General features: G+C 43.4%; 1 protein-coding gene across 10 annotated transcripts in view; it reads left to right on the top strand.

Moving 5' to 3' along the window:
• LOC116945837 (supervillin) overlaps nucleotides 1-21,842 on the top strand; it is a 155,262-nt gene that overhangs the window by 85,927 nt on the left and 47,493 nt on the right. For all 10 annotated transcript variants that reach the window (XM_076071016.1, XM_076071020.1, XM_076071002.1 and 7 more), the window contains one exon: nucleotides 59-245. In XM_076071016.1, the coding sequence (XP_075927131.1) occupies nucleotides 59-245 (187 nt within the window). The remainder of the gene's footprint in view (nucleotides 1-58; nucleotides 246-21,842) is intronic.

Here is a 21,842-nt window from a genome sequence, read left to right as displayed (position 1 = left end):
AACCCAAATAATTGTAACAAAATGGATGCTCTACAAATGGCTGATATTTCTCGTACAGGTGGTGAGTCAGAGGGTACTCCTGCTCTCTCCATGGTAACGCGGAACACATCGACATCGCCATGGCGACGATCTCCATCATTAGGCAGCGGCGAATGGACGCCTGGCATGGAGAGGAGCGGGGAGCTCAGGTGCGCGAAGGGCGCGAGCCCACCGTCACGTGAGGGCGTGCGTGCCGACCGAGCCAGGTACAGCCACCGCCACTCCACACAAGTTCACGCAACAGCATCCACTGGCCTGGCTGACAACTTCGAGTATATTTTTACACCATTGTTACACGGTTAACTAATTGCAACCATCTCTTATCACAAGGCAATAACACAGCTGGATGAATACAGCATGTCTTCATAACAGGGCACGAGTGAGACTGGCTAATTATGGACTGCCCACTTCATGCCATTGGTTTTCTGTATAACATGAAACTTGTGAGTCTGGCTGTGTGCCACTGTTCAAATAACAGTTAGGTGATGCGACTCACGGTTGCCTGTTCACTTCAGATGGGCGATTCTCGTGGTTCTTAGATTAGAATTGCGATTCGAATTATTTACGATTGAATGCAATTTCCTAATGGGATTGAATGGAAGGAAATATTCGGTTATAGGCATAAAAGAAGATGCATCACTTATTATGGGCATTATTAGAAGATAACTCGCATAAAACAAAAACAACGGTGCGCAGCATATGGTCATTGTGTCGCCAGCATTGCCAAGTGATGTGGGTTTCCTGTGCTCGGTAAAATCTTTGTATTTTGGATGAATATGTACAAGGCGCTCATGTAATACATTCATTTCAATACAATTAACGTGCACAAGAGCAAAGAAATGTAAATGCGAGTATGTGAGTGTATTGTGAATTAAGCCCATGTTATTTCATGTTGTAATTTTCAATCACCCTTAACATGGATGGCATGTTTCTACATCCGTGCATTCTTCTTGTACATCGGATAGTGTAGCAACTACAAGTAGCCCGTCTAGCTGAAATCACATTGCATATTTGAAGGTATAATTTGAAACTGTTGCTCTACCCAGTTCTGTGCTTTGTTTTGAATCATATTTACATTATAGCGCTGTGCAGAGGCACGGTAAAGTGTTACACTATTCATGAATGCAATGTTGTAATCGTGATTTTACTCCGGCGCTGTGATATATACACAGCACAGCTGTACACATTTGGAGAGGTGTGTGCCATGCATTCCTAATGCATGGTTCTTCCTTACCACCACCACCACCTCCACAGTGTGCGAATACATAGCAGGCGCGAAATGGTTTGTGGGCATAGGAATACTGTAGAAGTGTGAATATATGAACACTGCACACAGTGTAGAGGGCACTGCACTACCACCACTACTGCACATCACACTGTTATAGTCACTGTCTGCGTGTGTGCGTGCAAAGCACAGCGAAAACATTGCACCAGTGCACTTTTACTACTGGGTAGGGCACGCTAAGTGCAGAGGGATTGAATAATGTACCGAGTCAGCTGTAGTCTAAGAGCTGCGGTTTTATATGCGTCAGAGCAATGAGGTGACTCATATTTATTTGTGGTCACGATCCAGTTATGGGAATTCTGGATTTCTTCAGCAGGGGCCAGTCTCTGCAGATGATGGCCGCTGATAAATTCCCACAACATAGAATTTCAATCCTTGAGGGTGATGGCTAAGTTGATTCCCAACTGAGATTTGAACTCGCAGCCTTTTAATTATGACTCTTACGTTGTAACCGTGGTATAGCCAGGACAGATGTGCTCCTGTGAGATGGTGAGAAAAGTACTTGTGCCATTTTGTGTTTATTTATCTTGAAGATGTTGGGGAACAGCATGAATTGTTAGTCCTGTTGAGCTACACGTGGAAAATAACCAATTCCTAATATTCGGGATGCATGCTTCCAAAAGCGCGGTGGAGCCAGGCCGAGTTGTTTTCCCATGAACCTCGTGGGCTCGCTCCCTCTGGTTGCATGCCCCTCGCCCCTTTCTCCGAATGCCCACCCCTTTTCTCCCCCTCCTCCCCAGCAGCCTAATTTGTGACCCTGGGAGAGCACTCCCCCTCTGGACAGGAGCCTAAGGGGAGGTCATGGCTGGTGGTCAGGAAGGCATGCTCACACAACTTCGTTTAGACAGGGTTTTGTGTCATCCAGGGGTGACGATACATTGTTATAAGTTATACTCGTTAGTACATTCTACCATGTGGTCTCAGTAGGGTGAGCGACATCACGGTGTAGGCATCGTGTTGCCGTGGTGACCTTGTAACATCACGGCTGGTTCTGCAGTTGATGTGTGTGAGCATGCTGGAGCTCTACTGCAAGGGTGCCCCCAGTGCACGGTTCTGGCTCACGCACACGATCATGGGTCTGCTTTCAAAAAATGGGTACACACCAGCATGGCTTTGTCCTAGAAACAATCCAGGTTCTGCACCCATCTCACATGCTGTTGAAATGAGGCATGAATTGGCCAGAGATTTAGAGGAATATGTCAACAAAATTTATTTTTCCAGAGTTTTTGTTCCTAAACCATGCTTCTGAATACAATCAACAACAGACGAAATGAGGGCCACTCCAATACACTTATGAGAGACATAAAAACACACTTATAAGGGATACCCCAAGGTTAATGCATCCCACATTGTTCTCAATTAATTTCTGTTGAACTTATATGAAACTTTAGACATGCATCCTTGGGGAATCCATTTAACCTTTAAAAAATGTATAGTTTCTCTTCACTTGCCTCAATGTGGAACCATGGATGGCATTCCAAAGCAATAAACAATGCATTAGCCTTTCGCAACCATTTGCAAATAGCGTCTTAAAAAGCAATGTAAATTTCAAAATTGTTTCTACACAAGCCATCCTTCAAAGGACCAAACTGATGAAGATATGAGGGCACCAGATTTGGGCTGTATGCTGGATTGAGGGGGCAACACAGTCCAACCGAACTGTGCGGTGGCCTCTGACCTTCTCAGGCCAGTGGTGTTCATTGCCACATGAAGGAGGGCTTTTGCTATCTGACAAATACGAATAACATTCATGACATTCCTATGAATTTATATTTCAAAAAATGAATAAGGGGGCATTACTCTAGTTCAGTGGTTCTTAACCTGGGTTCGATCGAACCCCAGGGGTTCGGTGAGTCGATCTCAGGGGTTCGGCAGAGCCCCCGCCACGGAGGTCCGGACACACTTGAATTATTGTGTAAATTTGTGATGACACACACGGCCCGCTTGGCCATCACTGGCTGCAGATGATCATGCTACACTGCTTGGCCAATCAGCGCTGCGGGGAATTTAGTGCGTACTCAGTAGTCAACGTGTGACTGTTGTTGTCGTACGTCGTGTGATTTCTTTAATATTTTATCCATACTAACTATGTCGGGCAAAAGAAGAAAGTGGTCGGACGAATATGTACAACATGGATTCTCATGTATCACGGAACGTGATGGGAGTGAGCGTCCTATCTGCATGATTTGCAACGCCAAGTTGAGCAACTCTAGTTTTGCACCGGCAAAACTAAAGGAACACTTCTTGAAGCTGCATGGAGACGGGGAATACAAGAACACAACACTTGCTGAATTCAGGGTGAAGAGAGCCAGATTCGATGAAAGGGCCACTCTGCCTGCTCTTGGATTTGTACCTGTTAACAAACCGATCCTGACAGCATCGTACGAAGTTGCTTACCTGATCGCAAAGCAGGGCAAGCCACACACCATTGGTGAAACACTTGTGAAACCAGCTGCATTAAAGATGGCGAATCTGATACTCGGAACAGCGGCCGAAGGTAAATTATCCCAAATTTCCCTTTCAAATGACACCGTCAGTGACAGAATAGAAGACATGAGTAAAGACATCTTGGCTCAAGTAGTCGCGGATCTGATTTCAAGCCCGGCAAAATTCAGCCTTCAACTCGACGAAACCACAGACGTTTCTGATCTAAGCCAGCTTGCTGTTTTTGTACGCTATGTGAAAGACGACATGATAAAAGAAGAGTTTTTATTTTGTAAGCCTCTTACAACAACAACGAAGGCAGCCGATGTGAAGAAGCTTGTGGATGACTTCTTCAGAGACAACAATCTTTCATGGGATATGGTTTCTGCAGTTTGTACGGACGGAGCTCCAGTCATGCTGGGAAGAAAGTCTGGTTTTGGTGCGCTAGTAAAGGCCGATGCACCACACATCATTGTGACGCATTGTATTCTGCACAGGCATGCGTTGGCAACAAAAACCTTACCTCCAAAAATGACAGAAGTATTAAAAACTGTGGTGGAATGTGTGAACTATGTGCGAAAAAGTGCTCTGAGGCACCGCATCTTCAGTGAGCTGTGTAAAGAAATGGGCTCTGAATTTTAGGTACTTCTGCTCCATTCTAATATTCGGTGGTTATCCCGGGGACAGGTGCTGAATCGTGTTTTTGCCATGCGTGTGGAATTAGCCCTGTTTTTGCAAGAGCACCAACACTGCCATGCAGATTGCTTCAAAAATCCTGAGTTCATTCTCATTTTAGCGTACATGGCTGATATATTCGCAGCTCTCAATCATCTCAATCAGCAGATGCAGGGTGGTGGAGTCAATATCATGGAAGCGGAAGAACACCTGAAGGCTTTTCAAAAAAAGCTACCGTTATGGAAACGACGAACAGAGAACAATAACTTCGCAAACTTACGCTTCTGGACGACTGTGCAAGTAAGATCGAAGATGTGTCTGGAATCGGAGATATTTCTGTATCCACGGAACTGAAGCAAACAATTGCCACGCACTTAGATGAGCTTGCAAAGTCTCTCGACGGATATTTCCCTACAAGAGAGTCATATCCAGCATGGGTGAGACAGCCGTTCACGTTTGCTGTTGAAACAGCAGATGTCAATGATGAATTCCTCGACGAAATCATTGAAATTCAGCAGAGCCAGGTTCAACAGCAACTCTTCAGAACAACAACGCTCTCAACGTTTTGGTGTCGACAAATGAACAAGTATCCAGTTATTGCTAAGAAAGCCCTGGATTTTTTTACAACATATCTTTGTGAGCAATCCTTTTCGAGGATGCTGGACATAAAAACGAAGAAAAGGAACAGACTTTGCTGTGAAAATGACATGAGAGTGGCACTTGCCAAGGTGAAGCCACGCATATCTGAACTGATCTCTCAAAGGCAACAGCAGAAGTCACATTGATTTCCAGGTATGTAATTTGTTGTGAGTTTATGCATTGTGTTGGTTTTATTCTTTGAACAAGGTAATGTTCATGCATGGCTCATTTTGTGTACCAGTAAAAAACATATCTATGTCTTGAATTTGAAAAAAAATCACATTTTATTTTTCACTAAAGAGGGGTTCGGTGAATGCGCATATGAAACTGGTGGGGTTCGGTACCTCCAACAAGGTTAAGAACCACTGCTCTAGCTGAACATAATAAAACTGAGTATACGTTAAAAATTATTTGCTTCGAACAAAGAGGCATATTAACAATGGTTTTGTCAACAATAAAAAATGCACATTTTAAAATGTACAACAAATGTGCTCATATTTGCCAAAAAAATCATCACTGGCCTATTGAAATGTGCAAACATGGTTGATACTGCCCAATTAACCTCTTCCTGACCCAATGACTTGGTAATGGGAGACAAATGCGTACTTGGAACCAGCAGGTACATATTGCAGCAGGCATAATTTCTGTTTACGTCCTGAAAGTTTCTGAGTTCCCACAACCACTGAAAATTGAGCCAGCCTAGCTCTTACGTGTTAAACTGGGAAATTGGCTCAGCCTTGCCAGTCCATCACAGCTCTAATGATGCCACGGAGATCACTTTTAGTGGGCCACGTGGCTCTGTTTGCTAAAGAAGCTACACACATGAATCCGGGTCGCCCTTGGAAACAAGAATGGGGTCAATAGAGAACAGAGCCAAGTGGCCGATAATGTCTCTCGTTTGGGTCAACTTTAGAACCGTGTTTTTTACACACTTTTATTGAACTTGTTTTGTCTGTATATATTATAAAAAAATCTTTGACGCTTAATATCTTCGTATCTACGAAGCCTAACGAGCTGAAATCTTCTACACAGACTCGTCTCGGGTGACAAATCCAGATTTAATAAAAAAAAAACTGCCCAGGTCCCACCGATCGTGAACCTATTCGTGTTTTTTGACAATTTTTGTTTATCATTAATACATCTACATATTATTTTGTTCTTTCGGTAAAGTCACGTAGATAGAAAAATATATTATGGAAATAAATTGAATAGAAATATCCCGACGTTTCGATCGCAACACAAGCGATCGTCATCAGGAAAAGGGGTTAGCCTCTAAAGGCAAACTGTTTATAAAGGTTTGGAGATGGGCGTAGCCCAAGTGTATCAGCACTTGGGCTACGCTGTGCGTATGCGAGCATTGTTATAACATTGCAACCCATATGTGCATTTCCGTCTCCCAAACACTCATACCTGGTAACCCCTTATCAGTGCCTACATTATTACAGATCAATTCCAAGCTTATTGGTCACCCCATGCCCCTTATAAATTTCAACGTTCATCCTACAAAGTCCCATCACAAAGGAGATACGGCTGTACGCCTATGGACCTGAAAACTCAATTTCCCTGTACAAGAATACGGGTAAACCGTATGGGTTGACATATATACACTACAGCACGTAAAGATCATAAATACAACAATACGTATCGCCTTGTTCTAAATGTAATTTCACTCCACTGTCATATAACAATGCGCATGCTTTTATTTACTGTCGGTTCAACGGCACACATAGGCAAGCCGTCATTGCCATCTCTGCAGGCTCATAACATAGGTTCCACTTCGTGCGCAGTCAGTGGTTGTTGAAGATGGACCCTGCCATGGCAATGCGCAATTTCCACTGGTAGAGGTGAGCGCCGCACAAGGCCTGTAGGAGCATTATCATTCCACTGCTGGGTGACGACCTCCACAAGCCTCGCTGGTTGTGGTGGCCGTTTGACCATACTTCACCCCCGGCTGGTCAGTGCGGATTGATAAAGGCGGGCAGCATAGACGTAGAGTACAACTGCAAATAAACACAACGTGCACTCCCCCAGCCCTGTGGCAACCTAGTTGTGCATGGGGGGCACCCCTCCAGCCACTTTCCTGCCTCAGATCAGGTCCAAAGAGATCAGCCACATTCCAAGTCGGGGTGATTTCTTCATAAGCCTTGAGGGTTATAGTCTTGATGTTCTCCACACTTACTATCATGCAGTGGCGAGATGTTTAACTACCTCGCCTGGTATACAGAAGGTCCTGGGTTCCATCCTAACCGTGATGCCTACATATTTGCCGTTTGCATGTTCTCCCCGTGTAAATCACATTTTTTATTTGCATATGCATAAACAGACACTAATGATACTTCTATTTATTTGCTGCACTGCAACATTACATAAGCTTACTGTATGCAAATTACCAGAATTAAGTTAACAACAATTGGACTACAACGTAAGAAAAATAGTTTTAAAAAACAAGTTTTTAAATGCACACACTTTTATTCAGCACATGAACTTTGATTAATTCTGGGGTCAAAATAATTCATTTTCTACTTCTGACTGCAAATAAAAGTGTGTGCAATGAAAAACTAGTTTTTTATTTAAACATATTTTCTTTACAGATAAAGATGGCAGAAAATGATAAAGTTTTTTTTTAGTTTGGAATAGCATCAGCCAATCCAAGCATATGCTGATTTTTTTATGGAACAAAAAATATGATTGATTTTCTCTGGTCTGAAGGGAAGAGTGGAGGAGAAATTGGAGACAGGGACTGAGCCCAGGGAGCTGAACATCTCTTATTATTATCACACGTATTCATCCAAGAATGCCACACTGAGTCTCAATACACTTTTCTAGCAGGATAATGTCAAATGTTTGCACTGGTGGGTGATGTTGCTTTGTGTAATCCCAATTGAGTAATATTCAGGTTATTTTTCATCATTGGGATGTTTGGCCAATACCAGTTATGTTAAATGTGTGAAACTAAACTGCTGTGCCATGTTATTCCTGGAACAGTCTGGCACATCTCGGGTGAGATTTCTATTTGGCCCTTGAAATGTAACAATTTTGTGAACTGAGTCTGCAAGGTCCTTGTGATTAAAGAAGCAAAACGCTGCATAGGCATTCATCACAATCCCCATAGCCAGGCAAAATTGCTGAGAACGAAGCCAAACCTCACAGCAAGGCAGTTTCAACGCAATGATGAAATTGTAGACAAGATTATTCTTTTACACAATTGGAACTTCCTTTGCCAGTAGCAAAATATGAAAAGGTGTCAGTTTGTTGCCAGATAAGAGAGTAAAAAACAAAGGAGGTTCCATTGGTGTAAATTCTTACCCGAGCTCTCATACTCTGATGGTGCATTGTCTTTGAGTTGTGCGCCTTTTGGTGTCATCTGGTCCAACACCATGTGAGACTAGGCTCTAAGGAAAGCTGTCTCGGGTGTGGACCAATCCATTTTAAGGACAGTGCATACATTATCAGAGTTATGCAGGTATTGTGGTCAATGCAAACATGACTCCTTGTAAAAAAGGTGTCAGTTTTGTTGCCAGATAAAAGGGTAAAAAAACAATTATCAAGATGATTCTTGATTGTTTTGTCCCTATCGTCCACCCGGCTGACATGTTTTGATAATAGAATTATGAAGAATACGTTCAATTCCAATCCCTTCTTAGTATGTTGGTGTTGGAGTATGTCCATTTGCGATGGAAACATTCATTTCTATGTATATTCGAATACCTTTTTGTAGACAGAATGCAGACTCTTCTGTTTTAGGAGTATGGATAACAAAGCCCATGCTTGACATAGCGGAGGAAGTCCTTCCTCCAACAGTAGATTGACAAAGGGCCATGTTTTATTTTTTACATAGTTGTGTAATAATTATGTAACTCATTTACGTGCATGCTTGCATACACCACATCACATGTTAACTTATCGAGGCAAGCACTAATGCACACTGTAGTGACAATTCTGACAGTAGCGGATTTAATGACAAGACTAACGTGGAGCATTGTATGCAGTCTGCCATTTATACTCTTGGAGAGTGTATAATTAATCCACACACAATGAAATAATTTCAAAACAATTTCAGTAACTTAACGTTTATTGTAAGTCGTAGTAGTGAGAGTTGAGAGGTCAGCTTTATTGTTAAAAGACGGGTGCTTTCGGGAAGGAGTAATGTCTGTGTTACCTTATGGGTCAGAGAGAAGGACTTTCACAGAGAATCGTCTGGCCTTTGAATATGTACACACGCGGGGGATGTTAGGAATGTCATGGGCACCCTGAGGTCAGCGAGCAAAGGGAATACCCAAAGCCAGATGGTGGGATACTGTCAAAGTGGACTTTTGAGGTGCAGTGTTGACTTCGTCAAAGCTGCAGGATGCAGAAGAAGGAAGTGATTGAGTATGTCATGATGATACCTTGTGAACACCTGCTGTGTGAATAGATGAGGGTTCACTGTTATTACCAGGTGACACATGCATGAAAGCGAGTGTCATGTACACGTGTGTGCCTTGCTGTAACAATATATGTCAATGTAAACATATCTCCACGGTACATTTCTGACAGTTATCACAAATGAGAATACATGATTCACGTAATATGCACACCAGCCTAGTTTAGCCAACAATCCTAAAATCTGAAAGTATGATAGTGTCGTAATTCAAAGTTTTCACTTTGTATGTAGAAAATGTGTATATTATAAAGCAGAAAGGTCATAGATGTAATGTGCTGCAACGATTTCATTGCCTACCCCAGTCACTTACAAATAAATACAATATCACACGTAGAATTATCTCTTTAAAATGTTGCACCAATTGTAGAGGATATTGAAATGCAATCACATTTAGACATGGAATCAATTCACACTAATTGCTACCTTTATCATCGACAGTGAAAATTTGGAAGTACTAGAGGCCATAATAGGTTTAGGTAGTGATGTGTGTAATGCAGGGAGCTCTAAGAAGATAGTAAATAGATATATGTTATATTCTTGGTTCTTTCGGTAAAGTCACGTAGAAGGGAAACAATAAAATAATAAAAATATAAAACAGATGGAATCGTCCATCTGAACAAACTGTCAAATCTCTCTCCGTGGTGCTAACTTTAAAAATAACCGCCACTTTTTTCAAATTTTCTTGTTGTGGTTTTCACACCTGATGATGATTGCTTGTGTTGCAGTCGAAACGTCGTGAGAATTTTATTGTTTTATATTTTTATTATTTTATTGTTTCCCCTCTACGTGACTTTACCGAAAGAACCAAGAATATGAATCCCTGCAGTCACGAAAGCTTTAAATGAAAGATATATGTTAGTTCATTCATGGACTATTAAAACCACTTTGGAAGTACAGAGACGAGCATTTGAGGAATTGGTCACATAAATGTCCCCACATGCTTTATAGATCTGAACATAAGAAAGCAGCTATAAAATAATCTGAGCTTTTGGTTTTGATGTTATTCTAACTTTGAGTGTTCTGAAGTTTATAGTAATTTCATGGCAAGATCAAAATGCAATGTGGAAGTTTGTAGCATAACTTGGGACAAGGCATTTTGGATATACTCGGGAAGAAGAAAATACTGTATATCGAATGGCTGTTGTGTAGAATGAAAGACAGATTATAGTAACAGGCATATCATTGGGCACCCAGAGGTGGAGACATATGCAAAAGCATTAGGTGGAGTGTGGTGTTAAAAGCAAACTTTTGAGATCCAGTATCATCTTTGTAAAAGTTCTACGATCTGGCAGATGGAAGGAAGTTATTGTAAAGTTGGTAGCATCAACTACATTGGCCATGATGGCCTCTTGACCTCCTGGTCCTGCTCCTACTCCTAGCTCTCATACTTTTCCTCTTACGTGTCATAACAAGGGCTATGCTATGGTCTGCCATCCCCTTCCTCGGCCACCCATGCTGCTCATTCCCTCCCCCTTTTTAAATCCGGCCACCAGATTATTTTTCTGAAGCCTTTGACTGATCATCCTAGTTAAAATGTATATTAGTTGTACATAGCTTCCTGTTTGGTGGTACCCTGTGCTGTGCATGTCCTAGCTTCTGTAGAACATCTGGATATGCAGCTGAATACATCCAAATTGTATGCTATTGATCTGAAAAAGATAGAGAAACTGGTTTTCATAAGTCTCATAGAAGAAGTTATTTCCACAGAGACAAATGCTTGAGTGGCTTCATTTAGATGGGCAGTGTGAGTGGGTGTTGGATGGAGAGGAAACTCGTGGAAAAGGGAGCAGGTGAATGTGCTAAAAGTTAAAGGAATTGGAGAGGTTGGAATATTTTGGTAAATTAATGAGAGGGATAGGCAGGCCAGTAATATAGTACAGTATTAATAAAATGTGTACAGTATACAGGAGAATATTGGCAGGTGCAATATGGCGCCAGGTTCGGAGAAGAGAGAAAGGAGAGCCCGCCGTAGAAAGGGAGAGCAGATGGAGGAGAGAGCAAGTAGAATTTATTCAGACTTTATTTAGACTAAAAGAATCCGATGAGCTTTGAAGCCCTTTTTTCACAGGTGTCCAGTAGGTGCCAGTAGGGTCAAAAAGTTACAAATAAGAAGTGAGTGGGAGATGACAATGGGTGAAAAGGGAAAGTATATAGAAAATAAAATAGCAGAGGAATTCTGAGAGTAAGAGGCGCGTGGCATGGGCATGTGGAGGAGGTGAGATCACACGAGAGGGGAACCAGGTGAGGCTGCGCATCGTTGTGAGAGAGCTGGCATGCATTTGAGCAGGATTAGGCGTTTGAAGAGAGAGAGAGTGTGTAGAAGGGAGTGAGCAAGCGAGATGGAGAGTTGGCTGAGCGGAGTTGGGCAGTGAGTCGGTGGGCCATTGGGGAGAGCAGAGCGCGAGGGAAGCACGTGTTGTTGTAATGTTAGCCCAGACGCTCGCATAATGCGATGCAGCTGCAGCACAGTCAAGCCATTTCTGCATGTGGGAGCACTTTGTGCTGTTTGCAGGGACTTTTTGGCATAGCCATTAACCAATGCATACGACTGAAAAAGGTTTTTTTATATTGTGTACTATGTTTCTGTCTTTGTGTACTGAAAAAGCGAACTGTTTATTTTTGTGTACATATTCTACATAATGCGGTTATTATCTTTCTTGTTTTCTCTCTATATGATTGTTGAAAAATGTTTGTGACAGGGCTTTAATTCAATTTTTTGCATCGGAAATATCGTCGGAGGAGCGGGTGCCATTTGTCCATCGTCGACTGCACGCAATTCCTTCTGCACGGTTTTTGATGCGTTCTTTTGCCTGTGCCTGCTTTTTTTCTGGGAGAAGAAACTTAGAAACTTCGTTCCGGCCGAGCATTGAGCCGCAGTGAGTCACGCGCACGTGATGAGGAGGCGATGGGCTCAGTGGGGGCCGTGTGGGCGGATTAGCGCACAGCTGCCACGGCACGGCCTTGGTTGTGTTCGTTGCATCTCAGATGGAGCTGAATCCCAACTCCGCACCGATGGGGGGGGTGGGGTGGGGAGCGCGCTAATTCGTAACGTGTGCATGTTTGCAGAGCTTATTCCATGAATGTTCTCGGTTGTTTTCTTCCCAACGTGAGGTATGTTCTTTGCATAATTTTCTTAAATTGCATTGGCAATGGAAAAATACACCATGTTGTATCAAGACCCAACTCATGTTCACATGACAGGGCACATCATTGTTTAACTAAGTAATAGGCAGAAATGTAGTTTTGTGCGTGTTACCAGATGACATCTTATACCATGGCTTTTTTGCGGACAACAATAGCAACGTCCATTCACATGTCCTCACGACCCCCAGAAACGCTTATACATAATGCAGGCCTCAGCGCTGTCTCTTGTCCATCACGTAGGTTACACCACCTTTTTTTCCTTCTGAAAATAATTTGGGCCCCTCCTCCCCCCTGCAAGTCACTTGGGACCCATGTCCCTCTTTCAATCTGATTTCAATGATGTCATTGTTCATGTGCTCAGGCTTGAACGTTGGAATCTTAGAATAATAACCTCATTATGTGCTTAAAATCATGATATTGTTTGATGGTATGAGTTACGATAATGTGTTGGGAGGCCAGGTATGTTAATATTGATCGCTAAAATTTCATATGAAAATGTTGCCTGCGTTCAAATTCGCACGCGGCTCTGAAGCTCACGAGTCGTGAGCCGGTACCGCTGAGATCCTGTGGTTTAAATCGAGGGAGTCACTGAGTTGTCAAGTGTAGCGAGTTTCTAGTCTCAGCCCGGTCACCAATGACTGCACACACACACACACAACAACAACAACCAAAAAAACCTTCACATGAAATTTAGTTCTGCACTTATTTTGGTAAAATTGAACATTGGAGAATGAACATTTTTGGTTTGTCATGCGACGAACATTAATTTAGATGATAGTGTTAATGGTAATCTGCTGCAACCCAAGTGTCCTCCGTTCGGACCAGAGATCACTTGAAGGGATTTAAGAGGTTATTATCTGCATACTCTTTGGTTTTATTCGCTTGTGTTGCCTCCGAAACGTCGTGATTTAATTATGTTATTTTATTTTATCTACGTGACTTTACTGAATAAAACCAAAGAGTATGAATCCTTGCAGTCACGAAAGCTTCAAATCTGGTATTATCTGCTTCCATGGGCCATTGTTTAACATAAACGGTGACAACTGGTTAACAATGGATACTTTGTGGCATGACACTGATAACAAATTTGGCATTCACTGGAGGATAAGACAAAAATGTAGTGCGCAATAAACACATTCCTGCGGAGGGAGCTGGTAGGAACGTTGGGTTGCTCGGTCAATGGCCAGGGTCAACGGCGGCACCACGTGGTGTATTCCGCAAATATGCCCGACTGTGAGGGCGGGCACAAGCCGGCGTGAGTAGGTTAAACGTTGAGTTTTATAAGGGCACCACGGGGTGACCAGCCCCTCCCCACCCAGCCACTCCCCACCCTCCCCACCCAGCCCCTCCCCACCCTCCCCTCTCCACCCAGCCCCTCCCATTTTTGGATGCACGACGGACGGACGGACTCAATAATCCCCCGTGGGCTGGTGGTGTAACCAGTGTGAGATGCCCGAGGCGTTGTGTAGAATGCCAGTGGGTGACAGACTCTGTTTAGACATAAAATGTCAATGTTTATGCCCGCAGCATTTTGGCTGAGGTGGTGGCGGAGGCCAATAAATGTCAAAACCGTAACATAGGAAGCTGTGGCATATTGTGAAATATTATTTTTTACCAGTCAAACTGCTTTTGGGAAGAAAAAAGCAACTGTATATCTGATATTGCCTTTAACTTGAGCAGTATCACCATTGAAATCACGTTCACTTACTGCCCGTAGATAGATACCAAGGAACTGTTTAAGCGAAGTGGGCCATGCTGTGGTTGAACTAACTCTCGCAGAAACATTGATTTCCTGAAGACATGCAGATTGAGGGGAACAAAAAAAAATAACAACCGATAATTGTGCATCTTGCACCGCTGTCATGAAATCCGCAATTTGTATTTTGCAAAAAGGCAATTAAACTGGACCATAAAATGGAATGCTCTGTGAGCACAGTGGCTGTAACTGTGTTCTTAATAATTGTTGCTTCACTCCAACTAATTGGCGTGAGCTTGCACATGCAAATTAGCAAAGGGCCCATTGTGTCTTTGCGAGATGTTCCGTTACGGTGTTGTAGATATGAAGGGGGGTGGCCCATCGGAAGACGTTGTTCATGCTCCCATTGTAATTGTTGTGATAAACTCTTGCATTTTCTATAATAAAAACACACCGCGGCCGGCGCGGTTTCGGAGTAAGGTGACGCGGCGCAACCGGCGGCCCTCAGGATGGCTTTTGTAAATGACATTGTTGTTATGGCATGGGAATGAGGAAGGAAGCGGGCCCCGTTGTGCAGGCGGTAGCAGCAGCAGCAGCAACAGGGGGGGTGTGGTGGGGGGGGGGGTGGTGTGGGTGGTGGGGGGGTGGTGGTGGGGGGTGTGGGTGGTGGTGGGGGGTGTGGGTGGTGGTGGGGGGGTGGCCCGGCTGCCCCTCCCCCCACTGTGGGTGCGTCCATACAGTGAGCAGGGGGGCAGCAGCAGCAGCAGGGCCGTGTGAGCATTGTGCCGAGAGAGAGAGGAGGGAGAGGAGAGAGAGGAGAGAGGAGGAGAGAGAGAGGAGAGAGCCGTGCACGGCAGACCGGACGGGCACTCCGCACAGATACCCGAGGATTCCCGACGCCTCGTTGAGTCCCTTGCACGTGGTTATTTTGTAAGTGCTCGATTTTCACTCTCGATATTATTTTTAAGTTAAGCTGTGTGTGTGTGTGGGTTTTTTGTGTTGTGTTTGCAAATAATGCGTTTGGCTGTTGGTGTGGGGTTTTTATTACGTGCAGCTATTGCTATATATGTAAAAAAAAAATTCCATTGTCAATATGTTGAATTGTGAGGGTGGTGTCTGTGTGTAGTATTCGGTTATGCATTAACATATATTGTATTGCGGGCTCTTTGTGTAGCGTAGAACACAATGGCTATGGAGTGGCCGTGTGTGTACAGGCTGTCTGCGTTCTGTTGTCCTAACAGAAGATCTCCAGTCTTAATTTAGTGTCGAGCAATGAACGAAATGGCTCATTCTTAAAACATCTTTGTCATTGTGCACTGGCCGCTAGGATATTTAAATAATGTTCCTGAAAGTAAAATTTCGGTGGGTTTTTTCCCCCATACGCAATAGGTTTACGCGGTTTTTTTTAAATTGTTCACCGTGCTACTGGTATCCTTTCGCCTTAGTAACGATGTTGGTGTGATGTCTCCCTCGACTGCGTTACAGGGAGTTCCCTTTGTGGTTCTATTGCTTTGCTCCCTGTTCGTGAATTTCTGCCCAGTCAGTGGTCGGTGCCTCAAGCCACACTCCCTCTCAACCCCCCCCACTCCTCTAGGGCTGATTCTCACCACCCCCCACCCAACCTTCCCCAAAGCAATTCATCTCAAACAATGCCCGTCTTCTGTGGGGATGTGCGGATCTGCGTGTGCGTATCCCGTGAGCACTCTTGGCTTGTGCGCATGTGTTTTGGTCCACGTGATTTGTAAGCGAACGCTAGATTTGAAGCTTTCGTGACTGCAGGGATCCATACTCTTTGGTTCTATTCGGTAAAGTCACGTAGGTAAAAAATAGAACAACAAAAAATTCACGACGTTTCGACCACAACACAACCTGGACAGGTTGGTCCATTCACCTGATGAAGGCCACTTGTGTTGTGGTCGAAACGTCGTGATTTTTGTTGTTTTATTTTTTACCTACGTGACTACCGAATAGAATCAAAGAGTAAGCGAACGCTTACTTTGTGCTCCTATCTTGTTTTCATATTTATTATGGCGTTATGACCCGCCCCTCCTAGACACCTGTCGAAAAGAGCTTTCTCGCTCATCAGATTCCTCCAGTATAAATAAATATTCAGATTTTTATGTGAAATACATTTATATGTGTATGTGTGGCATAAAACCAAAGTAAACTTGTTCAAGTTTAGATATTGGTTGAAGAAGATCGAACGCTTTGGATTAGTATTTTTATTTTAAATTAGTATATAATTTAATTCAAATACTCTAGCTACGTTTGGGGTATTTAAAAAAAAAACAGTTTTTCCACAGTGACCTTTTATCTGACTATTTTAATTAATTAAAAAATGTTTGACCTATACAGTAGTGAGAACCCATTTCTGCTTTGCTTATTTTTTAGACATACAATCACCTTTTGCAACCCCAAAGGTCACATGATGAATCAAAGCATTCTGGTTTGAGTCTTAGCATAATTTGGGAAACGCCAGCTGAAGTAGTTTTGAATCCTATAATTCATGTGTTTTATTTCTGCAAAGAATAAGAAGCCCACTCCATAATTGTTGTCATCTTTCCATCACTGATAGAAAAGGTTGCCGCTATTTCCATTTATTTACTTCTCTCCGTTTCTGACCTTCCAGAGTCAAATATATATCCCAGCTGCCATTTTTTCTGCAAGTTCAGCAAGATCCGATTCTCCAGACAGAATCAGTGTGTTGTAAGTAGTGATGGGTCATATCTGGAAGGTTCCCTGTTCATGCCCAGTGATTTTAACACCCTCTGCTCCTTCACCTACTCCGCTAATCCCATGGCTTGTGGATTCAGAGCTGCTGGGGACATGGGGCCATGGTTAAGGTGCATCGGTAATGAGGTGGGGGTGTTGACCCTACCTCACTACACTGGTGAGTGCAGATTGATGTATGGAACACGGGTGCTGCCCATATCCCGTACTAGCACTACTGAGGTCTTAACAGCACTCAAGCCTCTTGATCCCAAAAAGGCAGTGTGCTGTTGAAATACCTCACTGCCACGAATTAAAAAATTGTATTGGCCAAACATCACAAGTAGTCCCCCACCTGAAAAAGTTATTACTGATGTAGTGACTGGGAATGTCACTGTGTGGTGCCGGGCCTGCGAGGCCACAGTGGGATGTATACTGATGTGTGTACACCCCGGACACGGGGAGTAGTACCAGCCCTAGTGGGGGCTTGGGTGAGCGCTGGCTAAGCGCGATGGCACCACGCACAGCGTGCGGTGCGGGCTCCCGTTGAGAGAGCGAGAGAGTGTCAGCCAGCTAGGGTTACGTTGGGGGCATGGTACTCTGGCTGACTTGGGGGACACGTGACCGGATGATACTGGATGGGGGCCACCGGCGGAGGGGGCCAATGGGTGGTCACATGGTCTGGGAAGAACTCTCGAGAGCCTTCGGGCAAGGGCGAGAGAGATCGAGAAGGTGGGCGGGGCTAGAGGTGGAGCCAGCCCCAGCCAGACCCGATATAAGGGGGGTTCTGTGAGGGGCTCGGGGTTCTTGCTGTTGGAGAGGCAGGAGATCCACGTCAAGCTTGAAGAAGCCTCCAGCCACGCGGTCCGGGACCCAGCTTGTGGTCCGGACCGGGATAGTGGAACCGTGTCTAGTTCCGCCGTAGCATGGTTAGTTGGGTGGCCACCACCCGAGAGTATGTTGTGTTAATAGCCTGGAGTATGTTGTACAAATAGTTAATAAACGTGTTGCTCCCTAAGACAACATCTGCGACTCAGTTGGACTCACTACACTAATACAGAGAGTCGTGGCAAATTGTCACTGATATATAAGCTTCAATAAAGAATGAACAGTTAAGGCTAACCAGAGATTATTTCTTTCAAGATGGAAATGTAAAATGTATTAAAACACTATTACATTAGGTAAGCAATCATGGGACCTCCTTTGCCGTACCAAAATATGATCATAGGTTTTTCCCCTTTTTTCTGGCAACAAAACAGGTGTTAAGATGTTAAAACACCAAACTAAAACCTTTCACAGGGAATCATGTCTGCACCGTTTGAGACAAGGCTCAAAAAGAAAAAAAACTGTAGGAGCACAAATGCATTCATGAAAAAAAATCCATTGCTCTTGTGCCACACGTTTGTGTGTGTCACGTCAGTGGAAGGCTACCCGTGATTGCCATTGGCAGAACTGACAGTAGGGAGATGGCAGATTTGCAGGCATTGATCCATTGGCTGTATTAGCGAGGCAGTGCAAAGGGTCTCAACAACCGTCTGCTTGCTATACTGTACCCCTCTTCCTGTAGCCTGAGGCGTTTAATTCCATAGTGTGGAGAGTTTTTGTTTCTGATAACAAAAGCATAGCTTGAAAACAGTACGATTACAATGTTTTTTTGACATTTTTGTATTTGTGCTTTGTGTATGAGATAGTGTTTTACAAACCACATGGTGATATTTTTGTAAATTATCGTTTCATGGGTACCATGAGAGCACATGGTGCACTGTACCATAATTCTGGGAATCCATAATAAGGGCCCCTATTATTGAGCTTAAAATAATCACAGTCGTAAGTTCACATATATTTGTCGTTTATTTAAAACCAAGTTAAATGCCCATAAAATGCCCCCACTGCACGTTCAGCTCGGCGATCTCTGTTGGATTCTTGGCTACGGCTAACATCAAAACAAATCAAGTCGGATCAGTGTTTCTCCATCCTCGGTGAGGAGTGGGCGTTACCTGATCAATGAAATAGTAGTTGTGAGTTAGAAATACCGCTCCTGAAACTGGAGATTTCCACAAAGGGGTGTGGGGTGTTTACACCAGTCCCAGCAAAACAAAACACCTGCTCTGGTCCTTTGTTTCATTGAAGCAAGTGCACGTTCCCTCCTCTCCATGTGTAATAGGGTGGTGGCTGAGGGTGGAATTGTTCTGAACACCTAAGCAGTGCAATCATGAGCCCTAGTTTAGCGCCAAATGTCCCACTGAATCAGAAGAGTGGCAACGTCATTTCCTCGGCTGTATAAGAATGTTTGATAGCTGCCATATCTGTCACGAAATGTAAAGCTGTGGATATTCTCAGCCACAGTTATTTTGTCCTTCCTATACATTACAAAAAAATGGGATCCCCCTTAGAGGATGCCTGCACTGGCTGGATAGTTCACAATCATTACTCTTTGCGAGCGCTCTGGAAACAGAAGTGCCAGCACGCGTATAACACATTTAAAATCTGACCGGTTTCAGTCCCAGTCCTATGTGTGCCACCACACGCAACTGCTCACTTAATAACCAGTATTGAAAAGGTTTTGTGTCGCTTGATCACCAAGGAGTGACTGCACCTTGTTGCAAGCCACACTTGTAGAACCAGTCTGAGTGCTGTAGAATGGGCTTCAAATCAAGAGCAGACAGTATTGGGAACATTTAACTTTTGAATTTAAATTAAACTTTTTTTTTTACCAATTCACAATAGATGATCGTTTGCCTGTCTATTATTGGTTGTTCATCTAGATTGGCAATACTGGGAAGATCTGGAAAAAGACAGTTGGGCTTCTATAGCAGGCACAAGTGCGTTAGATAATTCATGTAGCCTGCATACCCAGCCACATTGTGCCCGTGCATATCTTATTTGGCTGGATACCAGAGGAGTTAAATGTACTGCACAGTCAGGGCTAGAGGGGAGATGGGCATATGTGATTAAAGTAGGATCTCGAGCTTAGTCGACTTATTAATGGACAGTGTCGGTGATGTCTTGTTATGTTACTGGGTAGCTGTGAAATATCTGCCCTCCGGTAACAACAGGTGGTGGAGGAGCAATGCTCACAACTATAAGCAGTGCATCAGGTGGCTAAAACAGCAACTTGGCATAATTTGGAATATAGTTGTGTGCCTGCTGTGCTATTAATGCAAAGTTCCTGCAGTGGTGTTACTAGAGTAACATCTATCTTGGTGTGCCTGAAAATCACTTCAAAGTATTTTTTGTCCTCAACAAAGTTTCAAACGCGTGTGTCAACCAGCTTGGCTACATATGCACAATGCCTGTTTTGTTCATGTTGTGGCCTTGAGAAGCTTTGTCTGATAAAAATTGTGATACAAATACTCATATGTTGCATGTTCAGGGAAATGGTGTCACAATGGATAGCGCATTGTACTTTGAACCCGTTGACCTAAGTTTATTTCCAGCCGTGATTAACATCAGTGGCGAGTGAAATCAGAACTGGTCCTGAACCCACACACTACACCAACCTGCACTGACCAGCGTGGTGATGTTTTGTCAAACAACCCCAATGACTGACAGCATGGGGCAGGCCTTCGTCCAGCAGTAAATTGATATAGGGCTGAAAATTATTAAATTAATCCGTGCAATGTGGTGAGGTGTAGATTGCTGTCAATGGCTTGGCTTCCAATGTTAGTTCTAGATCTTATTGCTACATTTGACATCAACCACTCTGATGTCCTTTGGAACACTGTCGCAGCTATTTAGGCATCTTGTGGTTAAAGCTGCCCATTTTATTTGGGCACAGGGGTCTGGCTTACCTTGCATATCACCACAGGAGACAACAGAAATAATGCTGAGAATAACTCGGGTCAAATTTTGATATCGCAGAATGTCAGGAGTCCCAGAAACTGAGGGACGTCCATGCCAGGTCGTACGTGACGTGGCATGTCGTACCAGGACACCCCATGGCTGCCCCCAGACAGTGATTCTTTAAAATATTTAAATCAAATGGAGATTTTAGTTTGTTGACATCTCCAATAGAGGATTACAGGGTAGATGAGACTAGTGAACTTGCTGTGTTCGAGTGCATTGTCTATACAGTCAGTATCACCCACATTAAATGTATGACCTTCACGCTGCGTCGCACATCCATGTGTGATATGCAGGTGAAAAAGGAGCTTCAATTCATCCTGCAATGTCGTGGCTCAAAGATTGTATTATTTACATTATGCTGCCTCTGGCAATACTCTTGGAAAAACAAATTATGCACATTGAAAACACTGATGTTACCTTCTCTTATACGTAGGATTCATGGATAAAAATGATTTTGGATAAGATGAGTTATTCTGCCTTGTATAAATGCATAATGTAATTTTCTATTCAATCATCATTACTGATGTGAGCTGTTATGAGCTTTGTCAGATAATGACATTAGCCTATTGGCCTGACATAAAAACATTACTGATAAGTATAATTAGTTTAAGCAAGCACATTTTTTTAACAGATTCAAGTATCGGGGTGTCATTGGCACAGTTGGGTCCTTGGTTTTGACCTGACAGGCCACAGAACTTATGTGGATGGCCCTGGCCAACGACATTACAGTGTTTGTTTAACAGGCCTGACTGGTGATGTGACTCAAAAGGTCAAAACTGGTGTATACTTTGCTTGCTTAAACAAATGTTGCAGTAAACATTTTTCCAGAGGGCCAAAAGGTCATTTAACTGAAAATATTTTATTTTAATGTGGGGAGATGGGCTTTTGCTTGCTTAAATAAATGTTGCAGTATGGTAAACATTTTTCCGGAGGGCCAAAAGGTCATTTAACCGATAATATTT

This window comes from Petromyzon marinus, chromosome 2 (assembly GCF_048934315.1).
Source record: "Petromyzon marinus isolate PM22_M1 ecotype Great Lakes invasive population chromosome 2, UKy_Petmar_22M1.pri1.0, whole genome shotgun sequence".
In the NCBI taxonomy this organism is placed as follows: Eukaryota; Metazoa; Chordata; class Hyperoartia; order Petromyzontiformes; family Petromyzontidae; genus Petromyzon; species Petromyzon marinus.
Note: the sequence above shows the minus strand (reverse complement) of the source record. Positions and strands in the feature narration are given on the sequence as shown.